The sequence below is a fragment of the Nycticebus coucang genome, chromosome 4, assembly GCF_027406575.1.
Source record: "Nycticebus coucang isolate mNycCou1 chromosome 4, mNycCou1.pri, whole genome shotgun sequence".
NCBI lineage: Eukaryota > Metazoa > Chordata > Mammalia > Primates > Lorisidae > Nycticebus > Nycticebus coucang.
Window position 1 is genome coordinate 91978069 of NC_069783.1, and position 20891 is coordinate 91998959.

At 47.5% G+C, this 20891-nt stretch overlaps 1 protein-coding gene across 2 annotated transcripts; it reads right to left on the reverse strand.

Annotated features, from left to right (window-relative positions):
• Positions 1–8407: 8407 nt before the first annotated feature.
• On the reverse strand, positions 8408–16552 carry ACTR1B (actin related protein 1B). Of its 2 annotated transcripts, none has more exons than XM_053586771.1 (11): positions 16292–16552; positions 14306–14370; positions 12973–13048; positions 11753–11878; positions 11334–11458; positions 10927–11143; positions 10706–10798; positions 10416–10590; positions 9908–9969; positions 9611–9651; positions 8408–9392 (listed from the first exon to the last, which is right to left on the reverse strand). In XM_053586771.1, exons 1-11 carry the CDS (start codon positions 16337–16339, stop codon positions 9290–9292), a joined length of 1131 nt encoding a protein of 376 aa, XP_053442746.1. In that variant the 5' UTR covers positions 16340–16552; the 3' UTR covers positions 8408–9289. The 2 variants fall into 2 exon arrangements, 1 of the variants encoding a protein (XP_053442746.1); XR_008379365.1 differs by having other exon boundaries at positions 9349–9392; positions 9908–9983.
• Between the last annotated feature and the right edge of the window lie 4339 nt (positions 16553–20891).

Here is a 20891-nt window from a genome sequence, read left to right on the forward strand (position 1 = left end):
GGTGGCTGGTCTTATTTTTTTCCTGTATTTTTGAGTACGCATGGAATAGTCTTTATTTTATTTTATTTTTTTGAGACAGAGTCTCACTATGTCACCGTCAGTAGAGTGCTATGGCATCTCAGCTCACAGCAACCTCAAACTCTTGGGCTTAAGCGATTCTCTTGCCTTGGCCTCCCAAGTAGCTGGGACTACAGGCATCTGCCACAACACCCGGCTAATTTTTGGTTGCAGTTGTCATTGTTGTTTAGCAGTCCTGGGCAGGGCTTAAACCCACCAGCCTCATTGTATGTGGCTGGCTCCCTACTCACTAAGCTACGGGTGCCAAGCCAGCATGGAATATTCTTTTTTTTTTGGAGAGGCAGAGTCTCACCTTCTGGCCCTCGGTAGAGTGCCGTGGCCTCACACAGCCCACAGCAACCTCCAACTTCTGGGCCTAAGCGATTCCCTTGCCTCAGCCACCCAAGTAGCTGGGACTACAGGCACCCGCCACAATGCCCGGCTATTTTTTGGTTGCAGTTTGGCCGGGGCCGGGTCTGAACCCACCATCCTCGGTATATGGGGCCGGCGCCTTACTGACTGAGCCACAGGCGCCGCCCAGCATGGAATATTCTTATGTTGGAAATAAGTATCTGTTAATACTAGCTTGCCTTTCAGTTAAAGTGTACAACCAGTGTATTGTGCTTAGACTAATAAAAAAAGACTGACAACCCATGATGCAATGATTAGGTAGGACTACTTGGTAGAAGGGGAAAGGAAGAGCTGTGTTGCTAGGCATTAGGCTGTGTCACTGTGGGCGTGTTCTCTGAAGGTCAGTTACATATACAAAAAAAAATACCTTGGGGGGGTGTTGAAATAATAATAATATATGTAAAGAGCCCTGCAGATAAGTCTTTACAGTATTATTTTAGAGATAGGGTGGCCATGTGAGAAGATTTTTGGGAACTTTGAAATCTTGAGGGACCAGGGGTCAAACCAAGAGTTCATGGGGATATCAGCAGAAAAATCAGAATATGGGACAATTTCAGAAACTAATGACCATGTTTCTTCAAATAAATTGCAAAGGGAGGGGTGAAAAGGTGGGAAATACCTGTAGAGTGAAATAGGGAGATACCAAAAATGATGTATGGACCTTGTTTGAATGTTTAAAAAAATTATTAATTTTCTTTATACATGATGGGAATACCATGAATCTTGATTTCAAGAAAACAAATGTTAAAGGGGAAAAGAATAATTTGAATTTTTATGCATTAAGTAATTGTTATTTAGGCATTTATTAAATTTTTCTGGGTGTTTATAGATTTAGGTTTTTTAACCTAAATATTAGTTGGGAGAAACACTAAAACAGCCCACTTTAGCCACTTTATACTTTTGACACCTTAGGACAAGTTCTTAAAAACTTATCTGTATATCTATCTATAAATTGGAAATACCTTTTCATTTTGTACAGTGATTAGTAAGAGGTAGCTTCAGTTACTATCTCTGCAAAATTGGTTGTTCAAACTAGACCTTCTGGGGCGAACTGATGATGGGAGAATCAAAGAAAAAAAACCCTTTCCCTGTCTTGTCTTACTCTGTCCTGAAGGTGTAGTCAAAGCTATTGCTTCCATTCTTTGCTGTCACTAGCTTTGTTTCCAAGAAATGCCCAAATGTTCATCTGTCATTTGAAGCCCTTTCCTCTGGGAAGGATAATCCTCAGATCTCAGATAGGTATCTATTAAATCTAACCCTGGCAATCCCATCTTAAATGCTGTTTTCAAAAAGATTTCCAATAACTTAGCTTTAAGACTGGTCTGGTGCTGCCACTAAGCCCTCTTGTCTGGGGCCTACACTTCCCTTTTCCCTCTCTTTGTAACTCACTGTTTACGTGGTGCTTTTGACTCCATGCATCCGTGGTGCTTTTGACTCCATGCATCGTTAATTCAGTCTTCTGTCCTACATTTCCAAGCCCTTGACTTTTCTCTTCAAAATTTTAACCAATTCATTCCCAAAGAAAGAAAAATCTCCAAGATCCTTTCAGAGAACCTCTGAATATATTAGGTCACAAGGAATTAAGACTGCAGATGGAATGAAGGTTGCTAATCAGATGCCCTTGAAACAGGGAGATTATCCTGAGTTATCTAGGTGAGTTCCAAAAACACAAAAGAGGTAGAAGAGAGATGCAATGTTACTGTACAGAGGAAGGGAGCCAGACAAGGAATGCAAATAGCTTCTAAAAGCTGAGCAAGACAAGGAAATGATTCTTCCCTGGAGTATCTGGAAAGGAATGAAGCCCTGCTGACACTTTTGATTTTAGCTCAGTGAGACCCATGTTGGACCTATACAGAACTATAAAAAGTTTGTGTTTATTTTAAGCAACTAAGTTTGTGATAATTTTTTTATGCAGCCTGGGAAACTACACCAGTGGTTCTCAACCTTCCTAAGGCCGCATTGTATTTTCATTGTTAAAAAGGGGTCATGACCCACAGGTTGAAAACTGCTGTAATACACAGATCAGTAAATTCAACACCCATTACCTGGATCAGTAGATTTCATATTAATCTGCACATCAGAAACACCTGGAGATAATTTACAAATCCTAGTGCCCAAGCCACACCCAGACCATTAAAGCACCAGACTACTAAAGCTGAGTGTCTTGGGGTGAAATCTAGGCATCAGAACTTTAAAGTTCTCCGGTGCTTCCAATAGGAAGGGTGAGAACCTCTACTTTGGGCTAACCATGTAAACATAAATTGCTCGTTTCCTTGCCTCCTGGTAACACAGGGGTCCTCAAACTACAGCCCGCGGGCCACATGCAGCCCACCGAGGACATTGATCAGGCCCTCCAGATGTTTTTGCCACCGTTGCCTGTCCTGCTACAGTGCGCATGTGTGGAATGTGTGCGGCACTCTCGGACTCCCCTCCTCTCTGTCTCTCCACTACTTTCAGTCTCGGGATTAACTGAGGCACACTTGCATCACTTTTTACGACTAGCAGTGACATATGGAACCAGACATTGACCATCTCATTAGCCAAAAGCAGGCCCATAGTTCCCATTGAAATACTGACAAGTTGGGCGGCGCCTGTGGCTCAAAGAGTAGGGCGCCGGTCCCATATGCCGGAGGTGGTAGGTTTAAACCCAGCCCCGGCCAAAAAAAAGAAATACTGATAAGTTTGTTGATTTAACTTTAGTTGTTCATTTTAAATATTGTATTTGTTCCCGTTTTGTTTTTTTTTAATTCAAAATAAGATATGTGCAATGTGCATAGGAATTTGTTCATAGTTTTTTTTTTAAACTATAGTCCGGCCCTCCAGTGGTCTAAGGGACAGTGAACTGGCCCCCTGTTTAAAAAGTTTGAGGACCCCTGTGCTAACACAATAAATATAATTTCCCCAACTAGAGAACAAAACTTTTGCTCCTGAGTAGACGTTCTCTCCATCTGAAATTTTGTCCACTTAGCTGCTTAGAAATTGGATCTCATTCCCCCTCACCAAGGAAGAATATAGGCCTCACTCTAATGGCATTTATTATCTGCAAGAACAGAATAAAGAACATTTTTCCAGGACAATTTGAGAGTAAGTTGCTGATTTGATGCTCTATCACATTTTAAGTGTGTATTTCTCACAAAGACATTCTCTTATACTCACAATATGACTCATATACTCTCATACTTCATCAAAATGAAGTATGATTTATATATTTCTACCATCTAATCCTCAGATTCTGTTCAAGTTTTGCTAAAGTTCCTGTAATTTTTTTTTTTTTTTTGTAGAGACAGAGTCTCACGTTATGGCCCTCGGTAGAGTGCCGTGGCCTCACACAGCTCACAGCAACCTCTGACTCCTGGGCTTAAGCGATTCTCTTGCCTCAGCCTCCCGAGCAGCTGGGACTACAGGCGCCCGCCACAACGCCCAGCTATTTTTTGGTTGCAGTTTGGCCGGGGCCGGGTTTGAACCCGCCACCCTCGGTATATGGGGCCGGCGCATTACCGACTGAGCCACAAGCGCCGCCCATCTTTTTTTTAGAGACAATAAATGCCCTCGGTAGAGGACTGTGGTGTCACAGCTCACAGCAACCTCCAACTCCTGGGCTTAGGCGACTCTCTTGCTTCAGCCTCTCGAGTAGCTGGTACTACAGGTGGCCCCCACAATGCCTGGCTATTTTTTGGTTGCAGTTGTCGTTTAGCTGGCCCAGGCCAGGTTCAAACCCACCAGCCTTGGCCCTAACCACTGTGTGACAGGCACCAAGCCAACCTTGACATTTTGATAATTACACTAACAACTTGGGTTTGTCTGTTTCCTCATGATTGGTTCAGGTTCTATGTCTAGGGCAAGCGATGCTGTACCTTTCTTGGGAGGCACAGAACGCTGACTTGTCCCACTGCTGATGAGGCTTATTTTGGTCATTTGATTAAGCTAATGTTTGCCAAACTTCTCCATTGTAAGGTTGCTTTTTACTTATTAATAAGTATCTTATGGGCAATACTTTGTGTTATTAATACCTTGTTCCTCAACAAACTTTCAATTTATTTATATCAGCATAGATTCATGCTAATTTTATTCAGTGGATTATAATCCGTATCTACATTATTTTTCGATGTTCAGTTTGTTCCAAATTTGGCCAGTGGGAACCTCTTCAAGCTGGCTCCTGTGACATGTCCCTATCATTCTTTGAGCATTCCTTTTATTTCTTTGGGCACAAAATTTTCCAGGCTCATCTTCCAGGCTGTTAATAAACCCATGAGGCAGATGCTATTATTATCACCCCCATGATAGAGATGGTGAACCTAGAAAAGGGTCAGGACTAGTAGTTAGCAATTGGTAGTGTCAGGATTGTGAATACAGACCATTTAGCTTCAGAGCCTGAGCTCTAATCCCACCCCCAATTTTTTATTTTAAAATAATTTTAGAGAAAAGTTGCAAAAATAGTACAGAATTCCTGTTTACCTTTCACCCAGTTTCCCCTAATGTTAACACCTGCCATTACTATAGTTATAGTACAGCTATTGAGGCCAGGAAAGTAACACTGATGCAGTACTAGTAACTAATCAACAGAACCTATTGGGATTTTGCAGGTTTTCCTGATAAAGTCTTTTTCCAACACAGAGTCTCAACATTGCACTTGGTCTTTGTCTTCATGGCTGGTCATTTTGAGAAAGAGAACTGATCCATTAATTTGTGGACTGCCCTGTTTGGCTTTGCCTGCTGCTTGCTCCTGGTTAGACTGCAGTGATGCAAGAACATCAGAGGTGAAATTAGGCCTCTTAGAGCACCACCAAAGGACGATGACTTATTACTGAAGATGTGAACTTTGACCATTTGGTTAAGGTGGTGTCTACTGGGTTTCTCTACCACGGTGTTTTTCAACCTTTTTTTTTTTTTTTTTAAATCTCATGGCACACTTAAACCTATAGTTAAACTTCTGCAGCATACTTATATTGATCAAAAAAAAAAAACAGTAAAGAGAATATACTTACTGTGCTTTGAACTTCTTCAAAAATAATATTTAAAAATTTTCATGGCACACTAGTTGAAAAAATCATTGGTTTACCATAAAACTACTATTTTCCTTTTGTAATTAATAAGCATCTTCTAGGGAGATACTCTAAGACAATGTAAGTATCCTTATTATTGGCCACTTATTTTCGCATTCATTCTTGCCTGCAACAATTATTACTATGGTGTTTTCTCAACAGTGATTTCCTTTCTCCATTATTTCTTTGACTTTTTTTTTTTTTGAGACAGAGTCTCAAGCTGTTGCCCTGGGTAGAGTGCTGTGGCATCACAGCTTACAGCAACCTTAAACTCTTGGGCTTAAGCGATTCTCTTGCTTCAGCCTCCCAAGTAGCTGGGACTACAGGTGCCTGCCACAACACCTGCCTATATTTCTTTGACATTAATTGGAATTCTACTGGAAGAGAAGGGAGTGCTGTTTTCTCTCCCCCATGCACATATTCACTCATTTATTTATGTTAGTATGAGTCACATATTTTATGCTACGTCTAATAATTCATTAGAGTTTTGAGCACTGGGCACTCCCAAGTTGTTCCTGTGTCTTTGAGACAAGCCCCCCACCTTTTTTTTTTTTTTTTTGCATGCTTCCTTACTTTATGGTACCACAAGATATTCCAGGCTAAGTTTACATTTTTCCCTGTCCCAGGTGAGAATGTGCCCCAGTGGGGCACATTACATTTGTTTCTGGGTAGAAGTGGGCTCCATCAGAACCTATGGCCACCTAGCAGCTTAGAAATGAATGCCATGCCCCTTCACCAGGGAAGAACATAGCCTTTGTGGTATTTATGAAACTACCTGCAAGTACAGAATTCACTTTTTCCCAGAATGGTATTTAGAAACCAAGATCTGAACAAGCTCTGTACTCATAGCTACTACTACATCAAGCAGACAGGGCTAGGACATGTGTTTATAGATCTTAACTCTGGCACTCACACACGTGTTTACTTCAGTATCTGTGGTATAACTCCATCCCAATCCAAGGTTCATTCCAGTTATACTACCTTCCTCATCTGTAGCTTCTTTCCAACAGTGAGAAATCCAGCCAGAGCCTGGGCTGTTTAACCATGCTATTCCTGCCAAAAGAGGGGTCAGGCAGGATGCTACGTTGTGCTTTGCCTTAAAGAATGTGATTTGGGGGCGGTGCCTGTGGCTCAAGGAGTAGGGCGCTGGCCCCATGTACTGGAGGTGGCGGGTTCAAACCCAGTCCCAGCCAAAAACTGCAAAAAAAAAACAAAACAAAATTATGCGATTTTGACAGGCATAAAGCAGCCCTCTCCCATGAAGAGAATGGCATGAGCAGAGGCTAGCAGGCAAAGGACATGACCATGGGTAAGCCTAATTAATATTGGGGAGAAAACAGTCCTCAAGGGGCCTTAATCGAATGCAACAATGGATGGTTCATGAAGGTGATTTTACCAGCATCAGATCAATTTAGTTTCATTTCCCCAGGTGGTGGAGAACAGAACTGCTTGACATTTTGTAGTAGGTGCTAGAACCAAGGTTATCTGGGCTTTAGGTCCAAGAGCAAATAATCAGGTGGGTAGAATGTAGCATAGTCATGCACTAGGGTGGTAATGGCCATAATGTAAAAGGATGGTGGAAATGTGCTGCAGAACCATGGGACCTGGTAACTGACCAAGCATGGGGGATAAGGCTCCAGGCCAGGATGGTTAGGAGCCAGGGGTCTCATGAACTAAGCCCTGTGCAAAGAGCTGGTCAGGAGGGTACCCTAACAGTTCTTGGCTCAAATTATTTTCCTCTTGAGGGCAAGTGCCAGTGTAATTGCCCTGTGACCACAAAGCCTCACAAATTGTCTTGTGTAGACAGGTCTGACTCAGTACTCTCCTCTCCTGCCTGATCTCCTAAGTTCTGGTCTCCCTTGGCCCCTGCTGCCTTCAACACAAAGTCTGGTCACCATCCTTCCATGGTTGGGAGCCCATCACCCAAAACACAGCTAACAACCCTCTCAAGGCCTTCTACATGCCAGCCCAACCCACTTTTTCAGTTTATTGCACTGTAGCCACAGGAGACTGCCTACCCTTCTCTGCAGAGGCACCAGGTACACGCCCTTCTCCAACCCTGCTGGTCCTAGGCACTTCTTTGAGTTCTTACCTCTGCCTAGAATAACTTCCCCATATCTGGCTAAGCCCTGGGCCCTTGTTAGTCAGCCTGCCCCAACTGTTAGGTTAGAAGCCTGTCCTTTGCCCCCACAACTCTGTATTGAAATGGCCCATTTTTCTTACCATAGACCTGGATGTTTGTTGGGGCAAGGATATACCTTGTGTACCACAGGCCCTAAGTACCTGGCACCCTTCCAGACACACTGTATGGTCTCAAATAGTCAAGGAAGAAAGGAGCACAGGGCGGTGCCTGTGGCTCAAAGGAGTGGGATGCCAGCCCCATATGCTGGAGGTGGTAGGTTCAAACCCAGCCCCAGCCAAAAACTGCAAAAAAATAAAAAAGGAGCACACACTCTCATTTCTCACTATTCTCTTGGGCTCCTCAGCCCTCCTCTCCCTGCTTCTTAGCTTCTTCCTGCCCCTTCCTCTCTCTCTACCCCAGCCTGTCTGAACTGGTAAGCCCACATCATTGCTGGTGTCTGCCAGCCTTAGCCTTGGCTGAATGGGGCATGCAGAGGTGTCCAACCGAACAGGTGATGCCTCACGCTCCTAGGTCTGTCTAGGAAAAGGCAGATGAAGGCAGCCTTGTTCTCTGCTTCCCCTAGACTGTAGTAAGGGAGGTAAGAGGCTCAGGAATTATGCTCCAGGGTGAGAGTCTCCTGAGGCCTCTCATGCCATGTTGCCTTGTCAACCACCAAACCCTCACGCTTCTGAGCTACAGCCTGTGCTACACTGCATTCTCTCTGGTCCTTTCTCTGAAAGTCCCCAGAGGATGAGCTAACATCAGCACAAAGAACCACACAAAAACAGCCACACATCGTGCCTTGTCCATAATTATTACTATAATGATTTACAAAAAATTTTTTTTCAGGCAACTGTGATAAATTATTGTACATATCTGGAAGAGAGAGGTGGAGTCCTGTCTTTAGCAAAAGTGACACCTCTTTCTTGGGGAGGTGGAGAAGGAAATGTCCCCTGACCTCCTCAGGTCTCACTCTTGATTAAATGGCTTTCCTTTAACAATGAAGACCATTAACCCCTTCCCATCTAGGGAACTAGGGGTAAAGGGGAGGGAGCAGCAAGTCAATGAAGTGCTTTGAAGGGGAGAGCACGGCAACTGGGACCCCTGAACATCCGCTGCCCTGGCTCCAAAGAGTCTGCCCCAGGGCAACATCCCCTTGCTGGGGATAGAAGACTACCCAGTACTCAGCCCTATGTCAGAGCTCTGCCCAGGAGAACAGCATGTGAAAGGGTATAAGCTGCCCTGTCGGGTCATGGCAATGGATGCGGGAGCTGCTACCCATTCCCCAAGCCTCCTCACACAGGCATCCAGGCACTCTGGGCCTGTGAGCTCCAGGAAGCAGCCCCGAAGAGTGGGAGGAAGGAATCACAGACCTAACTGGCCGGCCAAAGGGACACCCAGAACAACCCAACCCCGGGCTCCTATGATCCAGCTCAAGACTCCCACCCACGCAGCTAATGTGACTCTGTGTGGGTATGTGTGAGTGTATGAGAGAGAGAGAGGGGGCTGCAGGACAGCACTCCTGCACCATCTACCCAGGGGGTTCAGGGCATGCAAGGGACCCTAAGCCTCGTATATGAGCCCAGACCAAAAAGGGTTAAGGGCTCTGGCTCCCCCTTCCTCCCATTCTCCCAACATGCTCCACCCTCCTGGGGCACTAGAAGGTTTTGCGATGAATAGCACGGGAGCCATCCTCTTCATACTCCTTTTTGGACACCCACATCTTCTTAAAAGTGTCCAGCGAGGCCAAGATGGAGCCACTGTGAAGATGGAGGGATGGTATACTGTGAGGATGGAGGGATAGTATTCTTGTGGACCTGTTAGCTAAGCCAACTGCCCTCCCTGGGTACTCACAGCTCCATTTCCCTTACCTGGGAGGGAAATCCACCCACCTCCACCTGGCCTGGGTCAACCCTGGGAGAAGCATCCAGGGTAAAATGGTCTCCTCCCAGAGCCCTCCCCTTGACTCCTGCCTTACCCGATCCACGTGGAGTACAGCCGTTCCTGAGGGGCTGAGATCTAGAGGAGACAAGTGGCCACATAAATGCCCAGTCCTCACATAGCAGCCACCCTTCCAGCCTAGGGGCATCTTTCCAGAGCCTGAAGCTGGGCAGCCAGGGCAGCAGCTAGGAGGTGTGGGCACAGCCAAATTAGGAGGAGCAGGGCTGGGTGAGAATGGACGTGAGAATGGGTCTGGAGGGTACATTTGCCCTTCCTCCCTAGGCCAAGGTTGCCCAGCACTCCCATGCCCCAGGGGGACTTTCAGGAACCTCACCTTGATTTTGACATCCTTTGGGGCGAGCTTCTTCACTTCACTTAGTAATCTATCACCAAAGCCTGTGAACACAAGGCTGGCAAAGCCCAGGAACCATGTCCGTCCTCCTTGCTACTAGCTCCCTAAATTCAACCTTCAGTCCCCTCCCCACCAGCTGCTGCTGTCCCTCTTGGCAGTTCTCCCCATGATTAAGAGAAGGGGAAGCCACTCCAAGGGAGAAAAGATCCAGCTCCACAGCTGCAGGTGGAACAGCCTTCTCAGAAAGGCCATGTGAAACAAAATCCCACATACCACTCTGCCTGCCCCCATGCACTTTCTCACCTGACAGCTACGATATGCTCAGAGGAAATAAAATTTACCTTTAAATTTTGGTCTTATAAAAAATGCTGAGCACTAACAAAAAGCCAATGGAAAATGGTCATATCTATGCTCTGGGGAGGGCGACACAGTCTCCAAGGGTCCAGCTGCCCTCAGCCTTGTCTTACCACCTCCTCCAAGACCACATTACCTTTGAAAAGCGTTGAGCCACCCGAGAGCACGATGTTGGCAAACAGTGTCCGGCGAAGGTCCATGTCGGATTTGTGGATGGCGAAGGCCAGCACCTCATGGAGCCCCTCACTCTCCTCCCCGATCAGGTCCGGCTGGAACAGCAACTCGGGGGCCCGGAATCGTGCAGGCCCCACCTTTGGAGCACAAAGTCGAGGCAGACAGGCACCCCAGAAAGCCAGGCCTCCTTTTCCTCCAGGAAATCCCTAGCATCCCTTCCCTCCACTGCCCATGCCAGGCCTGGCCACTTACGTCAAGTGTGCTGCCATCTGGCAAGGTGTACTGCACCTTCTCTGTCTCTAGGGTCTCATCTTTCTGTGGGTTGATGGACAGGTAGCAGGCTCGCTGTAGAGAGCAGGGGTGCAACCCTCAGAAGGCTGGAGCCAGAACTCCCACAGCCCAGGGCTCAAAATTGTTCCCACCCCCACTTTACCCACCCCAGGTCATGTCCATGCCCGCCTGCCCCTTGTCACCTCTTTGATAGTCCGGACAACCTCAAATTCAGCCGAGGTGTGAAAGTCGATCCCTTCCTTACGCAGCAGCAGCCGGAGATAGCGGGAGACATCACGGCCAGCAATGTCCACCCGCATGATGGAATGTGGCATGGCAAAGCCCTCATAGATGGGGACTGCGTGAGTGACCCCGTCTCCGGAGTCTAAAACCACTCCTGTCGTGCGTCCTGTTGCGTACCTGTCACCAGGTCAGCATTCCTCACCTCAACACTGGGGCACGGGTACCTCCTCACCCCAGAAGGGACCCTGGGACTGGACAGACTCCCTAAAGGAATAGTTATCAAGCAGCTGTTTCTCCAGGGAAGCCAGATGCCCAAGTAGGAGTGGAGGATGGGGACTCCGGAGCCCAGGGTTCAGGGAGCACTCACAGACTGAGCACAGCCTGCATGGAGATGAACAGAGCTGGCACGTTGAAGGTCTCAAAGAACACCTCTGCTGCCTTCTCCCGGTTCTTACTTGGGTTGAGCGGGGCCTCCGTGAGAAGAACAGGATGCTACGACAGATAGGAGAGTGGTGGGCACACACAAAGGCAACATTCTAGACCCCCACTTGAGCACAGGCACATGTAGCCTCCTCCTTCTTGAGAGCACCATCCTGTTCTTTGCCAGCAGTTACTCTTCCGAAGAGCCAGCTCCTTCTGGAAAATTTTGCCTGGTTGTGTATGTATACCAGACACACAGTGAAAAGGCACGTTCCCCTCTCAACATGCAGGGAGCAAACATGGCAGCCCGACCAGAAAGGAAGCAGAGGATGCAGAGGGCACAGAGGGAGGGGCCGGCTGCCACACCTCTTCGGAGAAGGTCTGCAGCTGATCCTTGGAGTAGACGTATTGCCAGATGCGCTCCATATCATTCCAGTCTCGCACCACACCATGCTCCATGGGATAGCGGATGGCCAGCAGCCCCCGGTGCTCCTGGGGAGGGGGTGGGAAGGCCAGGTGTGGCACCAGGGCCCTCGCCCAGCAGGTGCTTTACACCTTTCTGGAAACTGCCCCCCAACTGCCCTGACTAGAACCACTCACTCACTGGGGGTCCTCAGGCTCCTCAGTGGGACCTGAACTCAGAACAGGCTCATCTGTCCAGCAGCTTCTCCAGCTCTCAGAGACCAGCTGGCTTCAGCGGGCAAGGACCAGAGAGGGCAACAATGCCCTCACCCCCACCTCACAGCAAGCACCTCACTCCTCCACTCTCACTGTGCATGCTCTCCCCATCCTCTCCCCCCACACGCCAGCCTCCACCCCACCAATTCCTATCAGTGCCAGTGCCTTTTCCTGGCCGATCCAACACGGCCCCTCCTGCTGTCACCTGTGCCCACCACCCCTCCCCCAGCCAGCCCTTTGGCTGGTCCCTGACAGCCTCCTGCACTCATATGCTGCCTTCACCTGCATTATGATGTTTCCCAGGGGCACCACTTCTTGCTGAGCACAACTTCGCTCCTCTCACCCACTTTGATTCCTATTGACCTAAGAGCCCTACATCTGTGCCCCCAGTTTAGGCTTCCCCTATCTCCAGGCCCAGAACTCTGCCTCTCACCCCAGCAATGTTCCCCAGGTGTCCAAAGTACACTGCCGAGCTTGGTTGGCTATTCTCCCCACACCCTCGCCCACTCCTCCTAAGGCTGTGATCTGGCCCCGCAGCTCCTACGCAGGTCACTACAGTTAGAGCAGGAGAGGCCGTCCCCATGACCCTGTCAGAGCTGTCAGCAAGTCTGGGTGATTCTGACTCTTAAATCGCTTCTGAATCAGTTCTTTCCTCTGTGCTTCCAAATAACTTCTAAAAGACAGGACACGATGAGGTCTGCCCGTGCTCCCCACAACCAGACCATCACCACTCTCCACAGAGGGAAGGTGCACATGGCAGCACTTCAGAGCTGGTATGTGATGGAGGAGGGGACCAAGAGGGCACTTACAGACAGAGGCCCGAGAAGAGAGCCCTCTGCCTGCTGGCCAGTGGTCACTCTTGTGACTAAGGACCCAAACCCAGGGAAAGGCAGACTCCATGGTGTTACCTCTGCTTTCGGTCCGATGAAGAGGTCCCCCTCCAGGGCTCCAGCCATTACTCGCATGTGCTTAGGCCGCCCAACACTGTGAGGACAGATAAAGTCAGTGAGGTAGGCAGGGGCCATGGGCTGAGCTTGTGTCCAGAAAAATCAAACTTCAACTCCAATGGTCCAGAGAGTAACTGTCCTCCAAAGCACCAGGACCTGACCATGAGGCACAAGTTGGAACAAGGGCCTGTGAGAAATGGACCTACAGAGTGGGCCTTGGCAGGATAGGAGGCTTGGGGCCAGAAGGAACAATGTCCCTCCTAGAAAGGGCTATCTAGGGCTGGAAGCCTAGCCTCCATGACCAGCCCTGGCAGAGGGTCAGCCTCCTGTAGCCACAATGACTCAGCCCATGCTCTTGACTTCAGGGGGGCAGACTGTCCTCACACGCAGCAGGCAAAGGGAGAACGGCCCTAGGAAGCCAGGCCAAGGCTCCCTTACATAGCATATGCTGTCCCTTCCCATTGCCAGGGCCTCTGGAACACAGAGCTGGTTCTTGGAAACTATAGGATCTGATGAGCTACCACTCCAAAATTTCACTCAAGCTCCCCACACATCAACAGGAACCTTTCATTACACCCACACAGAATTTAGAGAGGAAAGTGGAAGCTAAGGTGCTCCATGCTGGCTCTGCCCACCAATCAGGCCTGGAGCTCTCAATATAGCAAGACACTGGGGGCCTTGGGGTCTTCCTCTGCCCCCCACCCCCTTTTAGGTCAATAATTCCAAAACCTCCAGGATTTGGGAAGAGGCACTCCTCAGGGCTAGGCTGGCCTAAGGAGCATTCTAGAGTCTCTCTGGGTTTGTACCTCCCTCTTATTCCTGCCACCACCAGCACCATCCAAGGAAAGACCTCCCTTGACTGAAACAAAACATTTTCTAGAGTCTGAAAATAAATAAGCCCTGAAAACAAAACAAAAAACAAAAACATTTCTAGGGAGGAAGGGGTGGCCGGGAGTTACCTGTATAACTCCCCATTTGTTCAGCTCCAAGTTTAGGGCTCCCTTTGGAGATACCTCCCTATTATTCTGCAGCTGCTACCACGCCCCATCCCTGGGGGAATGCGGGCTGCTTCTCCACTTGCTCAAGGAGAGACCAAAATGAGAGATCCCAAAGAGGAAGAGGAAAGCCAGAGCCCCCCGCCTTGCCCTTTCGGAGTTCTCTTGGTCATATAAACCTCACAAGTTGGTGTTTTCCCTTAGAAGTAGGGGCAAGAGTTGTCCTCAAAGACAATGTTCCCAATGTTCTCAAGGGAAGCAAACAAAAGGGTTAGGGCTTCTGCCTGAGCAACACTTACTAGTTCGGGAAACAGTATTTGGGAATCTGGTCTCCTGCAAAGCCAGCCTTGATCACCCCTGAACCCTGCAAAGAAAAACAATGTTTAGCTCCCAATATTGACCTCCAGATGAAGATACTGCCCTGCAGTGGGGAGAGCTGGTTTCCCCTTTACGGCATACAGGGCATGCAGCCAGAAAACAAGATCATTTATTTATAAGCATACCAGTGATTCAAAACTGGAGGCAATTTGCATCCCCAAGCCCTGAGAACATTTGGCCAAGTCTGGCAACTGGTGATGGAGGCATGTGGAATGGTGCTACTGGTATCTGGTGTTAGAAGCCAGGGATACTGCTACAATGCACAGGCCGGACTCCACTACCCGTAATTATCCAGACCAGAATGTCAATAATACACATAGATTGAGAAACCATGAAGTACATTCTCCTCTACACACTCAAGGGCCAGGTCTAGGCAGGAGGATTCCATGGCACAAGCTACACTCAGAAGGCAGTGAGAAGAAACCCCTCAAAATGTATTTTTTTCCCCCAACAGCTCTCTCCTTCTACTCGACCCCAACAGACATGGACCAATATAGGGCCTTCTGGGAAGACCGGGTGCAGGGGACAACTGGAACCTTCCTCTAGGGGCTATACTAGAGACTACAAGGAGAATGACTTGGTTCTGTCACTGCTCCTGCCTGGAAGCTGGACTTAAGATCCCCCAAATAACCGGGTATTTAGAAACTTCCCACCCAGAGAAGGAACCAGCTTCTCAATCTCCCTTCTTCCAATCTTCATCACAACCCTCCGGGTCTTCAGCAATAATAAACACCTTCAAGTTACAGAGGCACCAAGCAGCTGCCCTCTGAACTCTTAAGCCTGTTAATTAGCCTACACGAATTACTTGCCCACCAAGAAAGGAAGGAGCCTGGTCCTTGTAGCCTGGAGAGTTGGTGTGACAGCACATCCCCAAACCCAGTTTTAGTACCCTTATTAAAAATCCCCTTCTATGACTCAAGTGAGCTCACAGTGGGTACTCCAAAAAAAGACAGCCATCCAGGGACCCCACAGGGTCATGTGGGAGGAAGACAGATCCCAAAAAGAGCAGGAGTGAGTCATTATCAAAACTCCCAAGGCCCACACTCCAGAGGCAAATACCCAGTTAGGGGCAGATCCAGAGATCTTCCCCAACCCTTATCTTTTTCCCATATAAGGGGTCTGAGGCCAGAAATCTACCCAGGGCAGCTGAAAGCAAGGCCAGCCCCAGTGCTGAAGGACAAGGCCACAAGAAGCCAGACATCTTTACTCTGAGGTTTCCAGACAATTACCCTAAACTGCTTGTCGGTCTGGGAAGAGTGGCCCTGAATTCTATACACTGTCCTGCTGGGTGTGGAATTTTCTGCTCAGCACAGGGGGGCAATTCAGAAGAGGGTCAAAGTAGCGAAAAGGCCAACCTAGTGGTGGTGGACATGTGGCTAGCAGAGAGTAACTTGCATTTTTTGCCTCAAGGTGCAGGCCCTTGGGATGTGCTGCTGTTGAGATCACCAGGCCACCCCCCTCCAAAAGATGAGGCCAACACTGTGCAAAAAGGCAAATGCAAATCCAGCTTCAGCAGGCAGTTAGAGCCAGGGCCAAAGGATAGGCAAGGAGCTGGGGTCAAAACCTGCCTAGCGACTCCACCGAGAAGGGTCTTAAAGTGTGTCCCTGGCCTGAAGCACAGGTGCACTAATTGGCCTTCTGAATGCCACGCCAGGTTTCCTGGACTTTCCCTCCCAGCTTGTGAAGGGAAACGGCTCCGCGACGCTGGCGAGGGGGCTGGCCTCAAGGCCAGGGCTTCAGGGCCGGGTGGATGCGCGAGCCTTTGGGGAACCGAACAGGCTAGCCGGGGGTAGGCAGACTGGCAGTGAGTGGAGGATGAGCCAAGGCGGGCGGGGGTCCCTCCTCGCGCCGCCGCGTGCGCCCCCGGGGGCGGAGCGCCCGCCCTCCCCCTGGCTGCCGGGCCTCACGTTGTCGATGACCACCGGTTGGTTGGCGATGATGTCGTAGGACTCCATGGCCTGGCCGGGCCGGCCCTGCCCAGCAGGCGGGCTGCAGGAAGGACCGGCGGGCGGGCGGACAGGGACAGCCGCGGCTACGGACGCTGCGCCGCGCCCCTCCCACCCCGAACGCGCAGCCTACGCGGGCCCAGAGGGGCTTCCTGGAGGGCGGACCCCGCAGCCAATCACCGCTCCCACCTAGTCCGACTGACTCAGGGCGCCCCGGGCCGACCGGGGAAGGAGGCGGAGCCTCCCAGGGCGGGCCAGCCTATTGTGGCCGTCCAGTAGAACGGCCGGGGCGTAGCCTAGGTAGGCTGCGCCGCGTAGGAGCTGACGTCAGGTCTCCACTCTTAAAGGGGACATAGGCTGTAGAAAGTGGAGCTCTGCTAGTGAGCGGACGCGGCTGAGGGGTGGAATCACCTGTCCAGCAATACATCTTACCCGCGCTCCAGCACCTGAGACCACTCTTTTTCGTGAGCCTACCTTTCTGAAGGAGGCCAGCCTTATATATTTCATCGCCAATTTTCCTTTAATGAGCAACGAGGAGGATTTTTTTCCTTGTAAAAATTACAGTTTTTGGTCTCGGCATTAAAAGAGCCCCATTAAGCGGGGCTCTTCTACCCACTTTACATAGATGACATCCAATCTGTGCAACAACTCTATCGGGCAGTTGTATTATTATTGCCATTTTACAGATGAGGGATCAGGAGAGTCCAGGGTTATTGTGCGAGGATTAGCAGGCGGGCAGCCCGGGCTGCTCCGGGCTCAGCTGTCACTAGAAAGTGAGATAATGGAGTCCTAAATTCATTTACCATATGGACCCACGGTTATTTCCTTCTATACATACCTCCCCCTCGGTGAACTTAAGCTTTGTAATATGGAAGCATAGTATACAGAACTGTGCAAAAATCACAAGTGTACATTTCAATAAGTGATTGAAACGTGCGAGCACTTGTATAACTGATGCTGAGCGCAGAGAAAAGCAGGGTAGGGCATAGTGGCCGCTCCTGTAGTCCCAGTACTGGGGAGGCTGAGGTACAAAGATCTCTTGAGCCCAGGAGTTTCAAGGTTACAGTGAGCTATGATCGTTCCATGCACTCCAGCCTGGGCAACAGAGTCAGACCCCCCCCTAAAAAGAAAAGAAACAGCATGACCAGCACCCCAGAAACCCCTTAGCCCCTCAGTTCACTGGCCTGATCTTCTGAGATAACGTCTGTCTTAAATTGTGAAAATATTGCCTTTTTCTGAACTTCATGCAAATAGAATATTGGTGTAGATTCATTTGCATCTAGAATCTATACGTTCATAAAATGGATCATTGTTCTGGCATCAAAAATGAGAAAGTCTTACATAATTCTATATAAAACACTTCAGGATAGTTTGCTGAGTATGGACACAGAGTATGGAATGTTATATGCATGAAAGTCTCTAAAGAGGATAGGAAGGCACCTTCAGGTCTCGTTTAATATGGGGAAGGGACCATTGTGAGTGAATGGAGAATTGGTTTTTACCTTGTAAACTTTTGTATTGAGTTGTTTCACACTTGTGTATGCAAATGGATACAACTTACCTTACTTGGGTGATTGATACACTAAAAGCCCTTACTGCACAATATATCACATGTGACAAAATTACACTTGTACTCCATAAATTTATACAAATTAGAAAAACTACAAAATAAGCTTGGCGTTCGTAGCACAGTGGATACGGCGCCAGCCACATACACCGAGGCTGGCGGTTCGAACCCGGCCTGGGCCAGCTTAATAACAATGACAACTGCAACAGAAAATATCCGGGTGTTTTGTTTTTTGCAACAAAAAATAGTCCCAGCTACTCAGGAGGCTGAGGCAAGAGAATCGTTTAAGCCCAAGAGTTGTTGGTTGCTATGAGCTGTGAAGCCACAGCAATCTACCCTGGTGGACATAGTGACTCTGTCTCAAAAAAAAAAAAAAAAGTAAACTAAACTAAAAAATAAAGTTGTGCATGTATAGATTACTTTTAAAATTCAATTTTAAAAACTGAAGTGAAAAGGTGCCTGTGTGACAAACACATGAGCATTTACAAGCACCGCTGGGGCCTTCCTTGGGCTGGAATGGGGAGCGGCTGAGACCTACGCTGGAGAAAGGCCCTGAGAGTGCATGTTAAAGGCTAAGGAGCAAACCCAGCTCCAGTGGCAGGAGGGCAGGCTCCTCAATTATCCCCTGAGATGCCAGCAACTACAAAAAGAGCTCAGAAATCTTTCTTCAGAGGGAGAAAGAAACAGAAAATAGAGCAAGATGAGTGCCAGCCCCATATACCGAAGGTGGGGGGGTTGAACCTGGCCCTGGCCAAACTGTAACAAAAAGTAGCCAGGCGTTGTGGCGGGTGCCTGTAGTCCCAGCTACTGGGGAGGCTGAGGCAAAAGAATCACCTAAGCCCAAGAGCTGGAGGTTGCTATGAGCTGTGAGGCCACGGCCCTTTACCGAGGGTGACAAAGTAAGCTATCTTAATTGATTTGATGTAAGCACCTCAGATCGTATAAAAAAATCAACACGGGCGGCGCCTGTGGCTCAAAGGAGTAAGGCACTGGCCCCATAAGTGGGAGGTGGCGGGTTCAAGCCCAGCCCTGGCCAAAAACTGCAAAAAAAAAAAAAAAAAAATCAACACATTGTACCCCACATATGCATAAATGCATTCACGATCTATGTGTATATGACTTAATAAAATAAATAAATAATAAGAAAAAAGAGAGCAAGAGAAAGAGAGGGAGGTTACAGAAAATTCCCCCAAATCCACAGGGGCAGCTGCCACCTGCCTGCTCCCTCCAGCCATCCTCTTAGTGCCACTGAGACAGCACCTTCTTTCCTAACCCTTGGGTGCCTTTGATGCTGTCAATTACAGTAATTTGCATTCCTAAAATAAACTCTACTTAATTTTTGTTCCTTTAAAAAATATTGTTGGATTGAGGGACTTTACCTAACAAATGCAATCAGTGTAACCTAATTCTTTGTACCCTCAATGAATCCCAAACAATAATAATAATAACTGTATACACACAGACACACACACACACGTATATATGAACATATTGTTGGGTTCTGTTTCTAAAATTTTAAGAATGTTTGTTTATGCTTATGAAAGATATTGTCTATAGTTTTCTTTTCCTATAATATCTTTGGTTTGGTATCAAGGTAATGCTGGTCTCTAGCTTAGTTGGGGCAAAAGAGCAAGATCCTGTCTCAAAAAAAAAAGAAAGAAAGAAGATAATACTGGTCTCATAGAATGCCTTGTGAAGTATTCCCTCATCTTCAACTTTTCTAGGAGAATTTATGAAAGAATTTGTGATATTTCTTTGTTAAATATTGGCAGTGTTTACCTATAATATCAGCTGGGCTTTGAGGTTTTTTTGTGGTGGTATTATTACACACAAATTCAATTTTTAGAATAGGTATGGAGCTATTCAGTTTATTTATTTCTCCTTGAGTAAGCTTTGTTAGTTGTGTCTGTTGTGAAATTTGCCCGTGTTATTTAACTTGTAAAGTTAATTGGAAAAAAGCTGTTGATATTGTACATTTATTATTATACGCTTATTTTCTTTTCAATGTCTGTGGTATCCATAATGATGTCTATTTTCATTTCTGATATTGGCAATGTGTGGCTTCTGTCTTTTCAACCCTAACCAGGCTGGCTCAGGATTTTTATATTTTGTTGATTTTCTCAAAGTATCAGCTTTTAGTTGTTTTTTTTTTTTTTTTTTTTTATTAAATCATAGCTGTGTACATTAATGCAATCATGGGGTACAATGTGCTGGTTCTATATACAATTTGAAATATTTTCATCAAACTGGTTAACATAGTCTTCATGGCATTTTCTTAGTTATTATGTTAAGACATTTATATTCTATATTTTGGTTTTATTATTTTTCTTCCAATAATTTTTTTTTTTTTTTTTTGGCCGGGGCTGGGTTTGAACCCGCCACCTCCGGCATATGGGACTGGCGCCCTACCCGCTGAGCCACAGGCGCCACCCTTCTTCCAATAATTTTTACTTTTTTTTTTTTTTTTGACATAGAGTCTCACTATGTCACCCTCAGTAGAGTGCTGTGGCATCACAGCTCACAGCAACCTCAAACTCTTTTGAGCTTAAACGATTCTCTTGCCTCAGCCTCCCAAGCAGCTGGGACTAAGGTGCCCGCCACAATGCCCAGCTATTTTTTTTGTTGTTGTTGTTGCAGTTGTCATTGCTGTTTAGCTGGCTTAGGACGGGTTCAAATCTGCCAGCCTGGGTGTATGTGGCCCGCACCCTACCCACTGAGCTTCGGGTGCTGCCCAAATGATTTTTACATTTTTAAAGATTGTAACAACAATAAGAATATGCTACAGAGAAATATGTGGCCTGCAAAGCCTTAAGTATTTTCTATCTCGTCTACACGTGCACACACACACACACACACACACATACACACAAATAGTTGACTCTCACTCTAGACCTGGGTAACTGCATAAAAATAGATGTTTTTCTCTCATGTCTAGATCTTTAACAAAGCTGCCTGGAAATGAGAGAAATCAGGCAGAGGATAAGCATGTAAAGG

Coding starts and splice junctions, on each gene's coding strand:
- ACTR1B (XM_053586771.1), bottom strand. CDS start 16,339: ATGGAGTCCTACGACATCATCGCCAACCAACCGGTGGTCATCGACAAC. Junction 10,799..10,926: donor TTGTCCGGACTATCAAAGAG/GTGACAAGGGGC, acceptor TGCTCTCTACAG/CGAGCCTGCTACCTGTCCAT. Junction 9,652..9,907: donor CAAAGGATGTCAAAATCAAG/GTGAGGTTCCTG, acceptor TGTCTCCTCTAG/ATCTCAGCCCCTCAGGAACG.